We start from the raw sequence: 13,482 nt of genomic DNA on the forward strand, positions 1-13,482 counted from the left end.
CTTCTGCAGGCAAGTTAAGCAGACAGGAGGGAGGGAGAGGCCACCCACCATTCTGCAGGCACAGCAAGACAAAACACATGAAGGGCTAGGCTGAGATTCTAGATTCCATGTCCCTCTCGTTACAGTGAAAGGCGGGTCCTGCAATCCATCAAATCCAACCTGTAAACTCACTTTTGGACTGTAACCCAGTTGGAATTACCTGTATGTAGTTTAATAATCTTTACCCAAATGTGATGTGTCGCATGATGGGTTCATATACAGACTTGTCCACTCATACATTTTCTTTGTCTTGCTCTTGATATAGTTGCAGGCAAGTTTGGATAATTCCACAGAATTACAAAGTAATAGGCTCTTCTGAATTAAATTTGCTTTTGTGTTTTCCATACCCTTTCAGAACGCAAAAGGGGGACGGCTGCTGGCCAACACTTTGAAATGAATGTGTATGGAAGCAACACTGAAATCATAATGGTCTTGTCAAAATCTCGGTAATGACAAAGTGAAGTCACCTCTTCAGCTAAACCATTTTATTTCCCATTTCCCCCACCAACGGTCTTTTTTCCCTTTCATTAGAAAGAGGGAAAGCAAGACATTTTATTTCCTCTAATGAGTTCAAGACAAGCATAGTCAGTTTTCAGGAGGACTCTGGTGAGGCAGAAAGGCATTAGGAGTTAGAGTAGTCTCAGAACCCCACTCACAGAAAGAAGGGACCATAGTACATGGGCTAAGATCACAAACGATCAAGCTGAAAGCCCTGGGTTCAAATCCTGTGAATTACACTTCATAGCTTGGTGACCCTTGGTAAGTTGCTTATTGCTTTGCGTACTATGTAAGATGGATTTCCTACAAGGGCCTGATGGCAGAAGAGCACCAGACATCATCCTCATGAAGAATCCTAGGACATTTCCCCGCTACACCTGCTGACAGGTCTCTTGGGTGTTTTGCTGTTACACATTGTCTGATTTCTGGTTTCTGTGGCATCATTCTCTACCCGTTAAACTTGGACCATGGTGTCAACTCCAGATTGAGTGACGGCTTCTGCAGTGCTCTCTTCTCTTGTCTCATTGGTTGGTCTGGTTGAACTCACTCTGCCGATCCAAAAGGTGGGCAGTGGTGAATGACATTCAAAGTCAAACCTTGAAAATCAGAGTCAAGCCCAAAAGTGCTCCCTAAGAGTGGCATTGAATTTCCTCTGTGGATACTGGGGAAGTGAAACCCAAGTATACCTGAAACTCTAGCACAAATTCTGGATTTGGCTGGTTGGGAGGCAGAATAAACACTAGCTATTTATTTGCATGTTCCTTTTCAGCATTTTCCATATATGTGAAAATCTAAGAGAAATGGAAGCCTGAAGATATGAAAAACTTATTTTTTTATTTTAAATTTTTAGTTTTTTTTTCTTAATTTGTCTATTTTGGGGTTTTTCTAATTTTTTTTACCACCTATAAATTTCAAATGCTTTAGCTGTGCTACATGTCCTGTAATCAAGGGTTATAATGTTCCCTCATTCTCCATTTCTGTTTGTGTTGTATTTCTTTTATATCATCTCGTTTGCTTTGAATTAAGACACAGAATTTTAAGCAAAGAAGTCATTAGCAAAGGACTTTGGAAAAGAGGTTCTGGTACTGAACCACTGTGACTTCCTGTAATATTAACGATACCTTTCATGTGATTAATGTGGTTTGCTTGGTGGGTTGTTTTTACCAGTTGGTTTTTAAAAAACTAGGTTTTATTATGAATGAACTAAAGTATCTTAAAAAATGTGATGCTCAAAACATCCTACGGTGGTTGGTTTTTTTTTTCTTTTTTTTCATAAGCTGTTTTGCTATTTTAGAAGTAGATTTATTGACCTATAATGTTTTCTCCAAACAGCAAAGTACCAAAACAATAGTTTTATTTTTCCAAGACTGGAGTTAGTTATAGGGGTAGAAAGAAGGCAGTCCAGGATCATGCTTGGTGTGCAGTCTACACCCAGCCAAAGGAGGGGGTGGGGGTTAGGTTCATGTGGTAGATTCGATGGACTTGGACTGACATCCACCCAATCGTCGGGTCTGGTGGGTGACCTCTCCCTCCCTCCTGTCTGCTTAGCTAGCCTGCAGAGGTCTTTCCACCACTGACTAGCTGGTCACCCATCTCTTCTGCCATCCTGTTGTCCCTGCTTATTTCAGGCTCAGCGTCAGGCGGCGGGTCCCTCCAGCGGCCTCCAGACAATCTCCTCACCTGCCACTGCCCCTCCAGTCCTTACCCCCAGAGAGATCTCTCTCAGTTACTGGTCTTATCATGCCGACCTCTTGCTTATCATTTCATACGTGGCTTTTCTCTCATTCATGAAAACAACCTGTACTCCCTGGCATGGCCTGCGAGGCCCCTCCTGAGCTGCGTGCCAGCCTGGTCAGCCACTCCTACCTTCCTTCCCCAGCCCAGGGACTTCCGTTCCCCACGCAGACACACGTTCTTCCCTCTGCAGGCCTGTGCACTGGCTGATGGATGCCTCTGCTTTCTGAGACACCCACCTGGGCACTCCCTCACTGGTGGCTCCTTCACAGCCTAGCTGAGCCTGCTGCCCTGGGAGACTCCCCGATTCATCACATCTGCATCTGGGCCAGGCAGTCCCCTCTGTACTCCTCTAACCACTGCACACATTGCTCTGCGGGCTGGTGACATCTGGGACTGCGAACTTTGCATTTACAGGGACCCACTCAGATGATTGGCAGAAACATGGAGGTGGATGTATAATCCTATGACATTAAAATCATTTGTGTGCGTGTATGAGTGTGTGTGTGTATGTGTGATTCATGGGTACACATGCCCATATCAGTTTTCTATGGAAGTGTAACAAATTAGCATAGACTGGGTGAATTGAGCAACAGATATTTATTCTCTCACCGTTCTAGAGGCCAGGAGTCTGAAATGATTTTTGTGGGACTAAAATCAAGCTGTCTCTGGGGCCACACTCTGGAGGTTCTAGGGAGGAATCTGTCCTTTGCCTCTTCTGGGTGCTGGTGGCATCACTCTGCCTTGTAGTCATGTTCTGGGCCCTGTGTGTCACATCTCCCTCCACCGCCTCATAAGGAGACTTTTGATTGTACTTACTGCCTGCCTGGATAATCCAAGATTATTAAATTAAGGTCTTAGTTTAGTCACATCTGCAAAGTCCCTTAGTGCTGTATAAGGTGGCATTCACTGCTCCATGGAATAGGGTGTGGCTGTCATTTCCAGGGCCATTATTCAGTCTTACCACAATGTCCCATCTCCTAATTTGTGTTTCTGAATGCTACTCAGAGCCATCGTGCAAATTAACTGCTGTAGACAATTAATTTACTTCAAAACCAAACTCCTTGGCAGGAAATTGGGTTAGGTGGCAGCCTTTGGTTATTCATTGTCAACTCTGGCTAATCACAGGGTACACAGCGAAGGAGGTGCTGAGAATGGATGGAAAGGGATGGGGGAAACTGAATCATGGTCACTTCAACTTATTGTAAAATTATCACAAAAATGTCCATTTTAAATCAGAGTATCTTAGACATTACATATATAAACACACCACCAGCTCTTATTCTCATACTTAAGATGCTTTTGGACTTGTTTGCTAGGTGGCACTTTTTCTCATCAAAAATTTTAGTAATAGTTGTGATGATATTTTAGGACTTCCCTCGGCATATAAATAAACTATTTATACTCTAGAAGATGGACAAATGTTTGAAGAAATATACGGCAAAGTTGCTGTTTAATGCTAAATTATTTAACAAGTCCAGGCAGGTAATTAAAATTATGAGAATGTTAAATATTAACTGGGAAATGAATATATCAATAATGTTCATTAAGTTCTCAGTTAATATAGTGATAGTAGTATCAATGTTTCTTAAACAGAAGTGTATCATCCTGTTACAAATTTTATTGAAAATAAAAGAACTGGGACTGCCCAAATGTATACCAGAAATATTTTTAATGATCATTTCTTTCAGCTACAAATAAAAATTTATGGAAATAATGCTGAGTAAGGCTCTTAAAGGGGTTTCAGTGTATCTTGAGATCTGGCAAATAGATCAATATGTTCTAAGCTGGAGTAAAGTCAGTCTTTGTAGTAGCACAATGCATCTCATGAAATGAGCATTTATAATGTGAAAAATAAACATTTCTGAGTTGCTTGGTAAATATAAATTCCCCAGTAAGCATCCATAAACTAGGCTTTATGTATGTTCCAGTGAATTGGGTGCACACATTCTAATGCAGAACTGTGGAGAAAAGTAACCAGGTATGGAGTGGTGTTTGTTTTCATGAAGCTAGTTTCAGAAAAATAGAATACATTGATGGAAAAATCAGATACAAACACTCATCCATTAAGTCTATATTGGCTATTAAGCCGACAGTTCATGTGCAATGTCTTTATTACATTTAGCCAGAATATACAGTAATAGGACCGGAAGTGATGACCCCAGTGTAGGTGAACTTTACCCTTCAAGCAAGAGAAATCTAACACACAAAATCACAAATAGGATAGTCCTCCTGAAACTGTAACAATATTTTATTGACATCAACAAAATAAAATTATAAGCCAAACAAAGAATTTCAGGGCCCCTGCATCCTATTTGCATTCATGCTGCGGTTGAGTTTTTTCCTATGGTCTGTTCTGTGTTGCCTTAAATAACAGCCTTGGTCCTTCATGTTACTTGTGAGACGCAGTCCCTTTTGAACCTTATAACTATATTCCCAAACAAAATCTCTTCCTGTGGCTGGGGCACCTGTTGCTCTATTATGACCAGAATTTGTTTTTCTTTACTTTTCTCAATGGCTCTAGAATGTGATTGCCAGAAACCAGATGTTCTCTGTAAGAAAGCCTTGGTCAAAGTCGTACTACAAATGTAGTCTTGCAAAGATGTTTACCAAACACCCTTCATCTTACTGAGTTGTTTATCCTTAGAGTTGATGGGTTTCCTGCAGTGCATCCCATGCTTGTCTGCTGCATCCATGGCTGTTTCTTCTCCTCCTCCTCCTCTCCCTTCCCCTCCCCACCCACCATGTATTCTGCAAGACCTCATGTCATTGCTCCATTAAGTTTTCAATTAGTCTTAAACTCAGCTTGGGTAGATATTTTTCATGTCTTTCTATAATCAACTTACTCCTTTTGGGGTACCTCTTTGCATGCCCAAACTAAATGTTACATCAGATAAAACGTCTAATGTTAATTTGATTGTAATGTATCTAAATTCTAGCAAACATTACCATTTCTGTTGAACATTGCAAGTATCAAGATGTTTGAGTGGCATCATCCATGTGACATAGGATATAATTGTTATGTTTTAAAAAAGAAAACATGGCATTAGAAACTATAGTTGTCCCACCAAAGTACATTTGGGAAACATTAAATTAGGCAAGTCCTTGAGAAGTCAACCGCTCTAGGCCAAGACACCTTTTTTTATCCCGTGCTTGACTGACTTTGAACTGGGTTCATTATTTAATAGTAAGTCAGGAAATTTGTGTATAAAAATAGTAATTCCTCTAGTAATTGGATTTTTTCACCACATTTAGGCTAACTTGGACAATATGCCATTTTTCAAACCAGTCCCACTTGGATCCATGAAAACAATTTGAAACCAAGAGCAGCTGCTCCTACCAGCCTTACTTTCCTGCCTCACTTGCATTAGTAGCAACATTTTTGAAGTGTAACAGTTGTTTGGTACTTCTATGTCTGACAATCATAATTTTAAATATTATACCAATTTGGTCTACTGAAAGACCAAATATTATGCTGTCTTTTGATATTGGACTCCTTCCTAGTGTACTTTTTTCACAAAATCATCCCAGTAGAGTTCATCCATGTTCCAGATCAGGATTATTAGGACTCCCCCTCCATGACTTTGCTTTTCTCCACCCTCTGGGCCATTCCAGGCACTTTAAATTGGTTGTCAGAGGCATTTGGTTCCTTAAAACCAATGATGTCATATGGGTTTCCTAGACCCCCAGGACTCCAGAGGTGCTCAGGGATAATATATATTACAGATGTTTTAGGTCTATTATTTAAAAATTATTTACACCAGTGTATAATAATATACAAAGTCTTAAGGCATTGGAAACTCTCAGTGAATTAACTTTTACTATACTGTTACCTGTCTCAATTACATGGTTTACTGTGGTGCATAGAATAAAATGTCTGCCATCATTTCAGATTATACTCCAGATTCACTGAGATTCAAAAGGGGCCTTGCTTATTAATACTTAGTTTACATAAATCAGTAATATTTCAAAAGTAGGCAACCAAAATACAGAAATATTGGGTACTGAGAGTACTGTGGCTCAGCAGTCACTTGGCCTCAGGTTTTACTACTGACATAATACTATAACCTTGCATCGACAACATGAGTTATCAGATGCAACTTGTACCTTTTTTTATACGAGATTATGCATAAGAGTTTACTTAAAGAAATGAGTCACTGCTGACAGTGTGAACATCCCTGCTTTAGTCTTTCCTGTGCCTTCTCCAAGCAGCCACCTTCACATGCCCCTTCCCACAGTCCGGAAGAAGTCAGGTGTCTGGAAGAGGCATCTTTGTGGCTTTTGCCACAGAAGTGCAGTGCGCTGCGGCTCACCCACCCACCTCCAGGCCCCAAACCCTCCTGTACCTGTTCCAGATGGTCCCTCTAGGGGCGCCCTGCAGCCATCCAAGACTGTGGGTACAGAGCATGCTGTATTGATTTATTTATCCAACAGCTGTGTATTGAGTTATTGTTGTATACAAGGCATTTTTCTAGGTGCTGGGGACTTATAAGTGAACCAAGAAGGCAAGATGCTTGCACAAATACAACTTGCTTTCCAGTGGGGACTTGGGGTGGCAGATTGCAGTTTTACTAAATACATAGTTACACAGGCCCCAGTGTATGGAGATGACCCTTGAGCGAAGGCATGCAGGAGGCACGGGCCTTAGCTAGGTGGGTGTCTGGGAGAGGATGTTCCAGATGTGGGACTAGCTGGTGTACGGGCCATACGGAACATGTCTGCATTGTCTCAGGACCACAACAAGAGACCCCTGTCTGCTGAAGCAGAGTGTGGGGATGGATGGACTGGGAAATGAGACAGAGAAAGCACGTGGCTGGATGTAGTAGACCACTGCAGATGGTTTTGGCTTTTACTCCAGGTGATACAGGACCCCTGAGGCTAGAGAAGGGCTGGTAGCTCAACATTCATTTTTGAAAGCACCACATTGCTGCTGTGTCAGAGCAGACTGTATTCTCATATTCAAGGTGTGTAATTTCACAAAACCTACCTAAGATTCTTACATCATGTCTTGGCCATATAGTTGTTGACTCTAGAGTTTCATTGGATGAATCATGTTCCTTTGAAAATCCATGCTGGGACCATGAATGAGTCTGGAGGCTCTCAGAGTGAATACCCTCCATGACAGAGGGATTGATGCCGTATGCGATTGATTCATATTTACTGAATGGCAACAGCTCTGAATTCAGATGTGCACAGATTTCTGTGATTTAGGTATTTATTTCACGAAACCATGGGACAACTAAACCATGACAATCAGTAATGAGGGTCACTTTGACAATTTTAGTGACAGCAGAGTGGTTAAGAGCACAAGCTTCAATCCAAGTTACCAGATTCGAATCTTGGTGCTCCACTTTACTATTTTTGTGGTTTTTGGTTAAGTTATTTGGCCAGTGGCTCCATCCAGAATATTATAGTAATGCTTTCTCCCACATAAAACTATAGAGAGATGTAAATGAGAACAAGGTGCAGAAAGCACCTAACACTGTGGTAGCACATTGCAGAAGTTTTATATACTCCATCAATATTTTGTCTAAGATTTGGCAGCTCGTTTGTGGTGGAGCAATGACGTTCTCTTGAGCTCTGTCAGTTGTCACTCTTAAAGTCTTACTTTTATGTCACTGTCTGTATTGGGTTGAATAACTTCCCTCCAAAATTCATGTTCGCCTGGATTCTAAGATTTGCCCTTATTTGGAAATAGTCTTTGTAGGTGTAATTAGTTAAGGTGAAGTTTTTCTGGATTAGTGTGGGCCTTAATCCAAAGATTAGTGTCTTTGTAAGAAGAGTGACAATTTGGACAAACACACAGAGAGAACACTGTGTGATACAGAGTCAAAGACTGGAGTGAGACTGTGACCAGCCAGGGAGCCCCAAGGATTGCTGGCAGCCCCAGAGGCCTGGAGGGAGGCAGGGAGCAGGTGGTTCTTTGGAGATTCCCAGGAACCAACTTGCCCACCTGATGGCGGACCTCCAGCCGTGGGAACTCTGAGCAAGTGCATTTCTCTTGTTTGAAGCCACAAAGTTTGTGGCGCTTTGTTATGACAATCCTGCAAATCGAATTCACTCTCTTCAATGTAACAAGTGGCCCTCAGTTTAAGAAACAAAAAGGTTAATGAGCATTTAACAAGTTGGGAACTCCACTACAGTGGTCAAAGTAAGTTTGATTTGTGTTACTATGTGGAAAGAACACTCGGTAAGGTTTTTAAAAATGGTTAACACATTTTTATGGGACTTTCTAAGGTTAAGGTTATCTCTCATTTTGGATGATGTCCATGCAATGAGAATCTCCAAAGTCAGTAGTCAGGTGATAAACTAAAGCTCCCTTAAACAGTTCTCTGATTTGAAGTCACCAGTAAGAATGAAATGGACTTGCCTACATTTACCATGTACAGAAATGCAGGTGTTTGCAAATTAAAATTAAGAGTGAACAAATACATGATATCCACTAAAATGTAAAGGCAGAGAGGAATGTTGAAACAAATCCTTCCCAAGTGATTAAACTATTTTCCTCTTTGTGTCTTTCAACACCCACTATTCCATCTCAAGTGCAGCTTGTTTTGAACCTGTTATGCGTGGCCACTTAGGGTAATTAGTGAAGATGTCTACGTTTAAGGACAACTAGATTGACACTTTTATTTGAGTCACATAAAAATCAACAATCATTTCAAGTCCCAGCTCGTTTGCATTTGCCTCTGTTTTGAACAAAGATGTGTTCTCACATTTCCTAGCAATTTGTTTATAATTGCCATGACAATTTAACATTCCACAGCATTTCACGGAAATACATTACATAAAAGTATGAATGCAAACATGTAAGAAAAAGCCCTTAGGTGGCTGTTAATTTTTGGCACTGTGTAATTAAACTAGTTTTTTAAATGTTATCTTTTGCCAGTATCTAATTAGCAAAGCCATCTGCTGAAAGAGTAGTGGCCCATCTGCCTAGAATGTTGTTCTCTTCAGTTTCATGAAAAGTATCTGCCGTTGCTGGTGCCTGTCTAATTAACTTCTCTTGCTGTGAAATGTGATAATACACAGCTTTGTTTATATACTTCTGAGAACTGTGGATTTATATGTATGTAACATGTACAGAAACAGAGCCCATCTATTTTTTTCTCACATCTGATTTACCCCTGAGATCATGGCTTCATTTATCATCACTTGAGCATGTGTGTGCACATCATGGTGAGGTGTGTACTGTATCTTGAAATAGCAAGTTCTTCCTCGCATCCCCAGTGTTTTTGTGGATATAAAATGATTTTCTGTAACCCTACTCCATTTCCTTTTAGGTCCGTCTGTAACACTGTGACTTCTTAAAAGCTGATGATGTTGTAAGTTCACATGTACTCTGATCTGAGATAAGCATGGCTTCTGTAGCAATGAAAAGGATGGCTGTTGGATTTTCTCTAATTTAGGGTGATGTTGGCTAGGCTAATGGAAGACACTTATATTTTATTATAAACCAATTATCTGATACATGCAATATTATCTAAATGTCCATTTTTTCTTCCATCAGCCATTATCTAGTGCAGTATCTGGCACTTGATAAGTACTTAATGAATATTTATTACATGAATGTACATGAAGGAAAACTTTGTTAAGTGGTTGAATAGCACATGTGTTCTTTATATGTATTTACAGATAAAAAAGAAATGTACCAAAAACAGGAAACTTCCTGTCTTTTAAAATGTAGGTGTTCCAAACTCCTTGCCTACCCTGTATAGACTTCGGATATCAAAGTAGCCACATTAGCACTGCTGCATGTCTGCTACTGAAAAATATAATGAAGGCTAAATGCAGAAGTGAATAGACAATGAAGATTCCCTTTCTCTACTGGAGTGTTATGCAAAAGAAAAAGACAAGAGATGACAAAAATTCGATTTAAAAAAAAGAGTTTCAGGAGATAGGGTGATGACTGTGTATTGACATCTGAAATGTAGAACGTAGGATGCGTTAGCGTTTGTTTTGACTGTAATAAGGATAAGTTTGCATAGGTAGAAAAGTGCCTTAAAAAGAAGTTAATCAGAAAGATGTCTTACAAATCACTAGTGGAATTTGTTCCAAAATTATGATAAAAGAACAGTAAACAAAATCTCCTTTGAGGATAGAGCAAGGAGGCTTGATGAAGAGGAGTTTAACTGATGAGACCAAATTTTGAGAAATAAAAGTAACAACCAGGTTACAACATAACCTAATTTCAAGCAGTATACCGAGTAACTGTGGGAAATAAGATCCGGGAAGGAGAGTCCCAGTAATGTGTGTATCTGTCTCCGGTGAGTGCTTCTACCACAGCTGCCAAGTTCTCAAATGCGTGAAGTCTAGTTCACCGAGAGAATGGAAGGGTAGACTTGGGGTTAATCCTGAACATCCAATTTTGGGCCAATCTGGGAAAGACACATTTTCCCACTCCATTCTTTTTCAAATTCTGTGACATCCCATAATATTTGTTCAGCCCCACGATAGGTAGGTCAGTTCTATTCTTAGTATAATTTCCCTTTATCCTGCCCTCATCCAGGTAGGAAATGAATCAACAGAAAATCTATATAGTCATGATCTTTAATTAATTCTGGATTTGCATATTATTGGAAAGCTGGTGATCCTGTAATAACAAGTCCTCAGGAAAGTAACTTTGCTCCTGTCTTCAGAAAAACCTGTAAGCTTTGTCCCATTTTCTATTGGTTTGCTGAACTCATGTGAGCAGTTGCTCTTTCTTGGTGAACTGGATAAAGTAATGAAATATTTTCAGAGACTCACATTCTTTTTTCTATTACTTTCTGCTTTCAATCCTTGGCCAATATTTATCTTGAAAATGTAAAGGCTACTCGGGCAGTAGGCAGACTTGGGAAGCTGTTTGCCATTTCAGCAGTAGGATTTGAATAATTTTGATGGCATTTGATAAATATTCTTCTCACAGCCCTGGGACTAACCCACTCTGCATCGGTCTTCAGCTCACTGAAGAGAGTATTATTCTGTAACAACAAAATCACTAGACCAACAAGAGAGCCACTGTGTATGTCTCCTCACCCACCGCCTTTCACTGTGAACTTCCCTAGTCATTAGGTAACACTAAAGCCTCTCCCTGACACTAACACTAAAATGCCTCATGGTAAGATAACATCAAAGTTACAATGAGTTTACTCTGTTAAAAAATATGTTATAGTGTGTCCATTCTGTTTTGAGCTTAACTAAGGGCAAGGGCATGGGATCTTTATTGAAATAGAAACAATGAAGTGAGCTTTATAAAGAGCTCTAAGAATGGCCTCAGCCTATAGGCCATTACTGTTGGCAGGTGGCATTTCTTCCTATGAAATAAATGCCATATATGATCTTAACTGTACAGTCAGAATAATAGCAGTCCACTTGCTTGATCTGTGCTTCACGGGAAACATAGTTAAGCCACTGTATGTGAAGCTCTTTGTCTCTGGAGGTGTCATCACTTCTTATGAAAGTCTTTGTCATCCTAGTGGGGAACTTGGGTCATTTGTTTGCATCACATGCTGATGATCTGTGACTTTATTGTTTGCATTAAACATTATGAACAGGGAAACATCCTGAAAGGAATGAACACATTCTCTTATCAGATGTTGACACTGACAAAAATCTCTCAGTCTGCACCATGGAAAAAATTATACGGTTTCTGTTTGAAAGACACAGAAATGGTTCTCTCTAGAATACTTTTCTTATGGACTCATATTGGCCAAGTAAGAGAAGTTATACAAGATGCAGTGTATTATGTTTTCATCTCTCATATGTAACTTTCTTTGGAGGACAGCAGATAGCAGATAATGACATTAGCAGGACTTTGTTACTCTCCTAGGTTTAGGAGAATTAGAAAAAAAATTGCTCTAGAAGTAAGAGTGAAGCCATTATTCTCCTTGATACTATTGGGTGTTAATTTATTTTTGGCTTAGTTTGGGTCATCATTTAACATTAGTCCACTTCACAGAAAATTGTCCCTTGCTTAAACTTTTTTCTGTTCATAATTTTACTGGTTCTTCTGAAATCCTGAATACTTCAGAAATCCAACCCTAATAAGTAAGATAGAACATAATTGCAATAGCACAATTGCAAAAGAAACAACTTAGAGACCTAAATGTGTTCAGAAATGGTTCACAGCCTCAGCCTATAGACCATTACTGTTGGCAGGCGTCGTTTCTTCCGATGAAGTAAATGCCATATGTGATCTTAACTAATTCCAGATTCCATTTGTGAATTAGTGTCAGATGTGGAAGTACGCATATCAGATTAATCAGCATAAGTTAGATTTGGAAAGTCTGAGAAAAAATATTCAAAAGTTGTGGCTCTGAACATGTAGTCAGAGCTGATACCAGTATGAATATAGCTGGTGTTAGAGGGAAGAGTAGATGCGACCTCCCCAGGAGCTATTTATTTTATTGGCTGGTCACCACTTAGATAAGTATCTTGGGGGTCAGGGTAGGCAACATCGTTCTTCCTTCATTGTGTATGAATATTGGTAAATACCATGCTAGTAAAATAAAATACAAATGTCTAAACGAGTATTTCGATCCTTTGATTCCAGGCTTCTCTTCTAAGTGTCATTTGGATCTATTTGTAATTTCACTGATGTAATGGCTTTTGTTACCAATGCAGCAACTGTCCGCACATTGCACATGCCTCTTGTCCAGCGACTAGATGTAAATATCATACTATTACGGCTGAAATGCAAAGTCTTAGGGGGCAAGTCCTTTGAAATGCTTCAATTTGAAATCTAAATATAAGCCCAATGTGACTGAATTTCATGTATTTGTTGTAAATGCTGAGTTAGTGTGAAGATGTTGGAGCCGCAGGTGCGCCCACATTCCCTGACCTGGTTTCCAGTGCCTTGCATTTTTCCCCTTTGATTCAGTCAGAGCTGTAATAATCGCTGTCCTGTTGGTGTTCCCTGCAGGCTGTGCAGTGGGAATGCGATGAAGCCACCAAGAAGGCCTGTTACAGTAAGGGCAAGTCGAAGGTAAGGAGGATACCCTGGGGGCATCATGATGGGGGGAAGGATGGTACCTGAAGCGTTTCAATAAGGAGGCTGTTCCTGAGTGTGATGCCTATAAGTGGGAAAAAATGCAAGATTCAAACTGTGTACAGTAAGTTTTCAAGGTTTTTAACAGTAGTCAGTTACCGTAAAGGATGGAGAACATAAGGTCAGATCTAATTTGCACTCTCAGTCATTAGACTTAAGATATGAAATTGATGGACTTTAAT

General features: G+C 40.0%; 1 protein-coding gene across 4 annotated transcripts in view; it reads left to right on the plus strand.

Annotated features, from left to right (window-relative positions):
• SEMA5A (semaphorin 5A) overlaps window positions 1–13,482 on the plus strand; it is a 439,431-nt gene that overhangs the window by 261,133 nt on the left and 164,816 nt on the right. For all 4 annotated transcript variants that reach the window (XM_037024956.2, XM_037024967.2, XM_073237934.1 and 1 more), the window contains exon 5: window positions 13,175–13,237. In XM_037024956.2, coding sequence (XP_036880851.2) covers window positions 13,175–13,237 — 63 coding nt within the window. The remainder of the gene's footprint in view (window positions 1–13,174; window positions 13,238–13,482) is intronic.

This window comes from Manis javanica, chromosome 1, assembly GCF_040802235.1.
Source record: "Manis javanica isolate MJ-LG chromosome 1, MJ_LKY, whole genome shotgun sequence".
Taxonomy (NCBI): domain Eukaryota; kingdom Metazoa; phylum Chordata; class Mammalia; order Pholidota; family Manidae; genus Manis; species Manis javanica.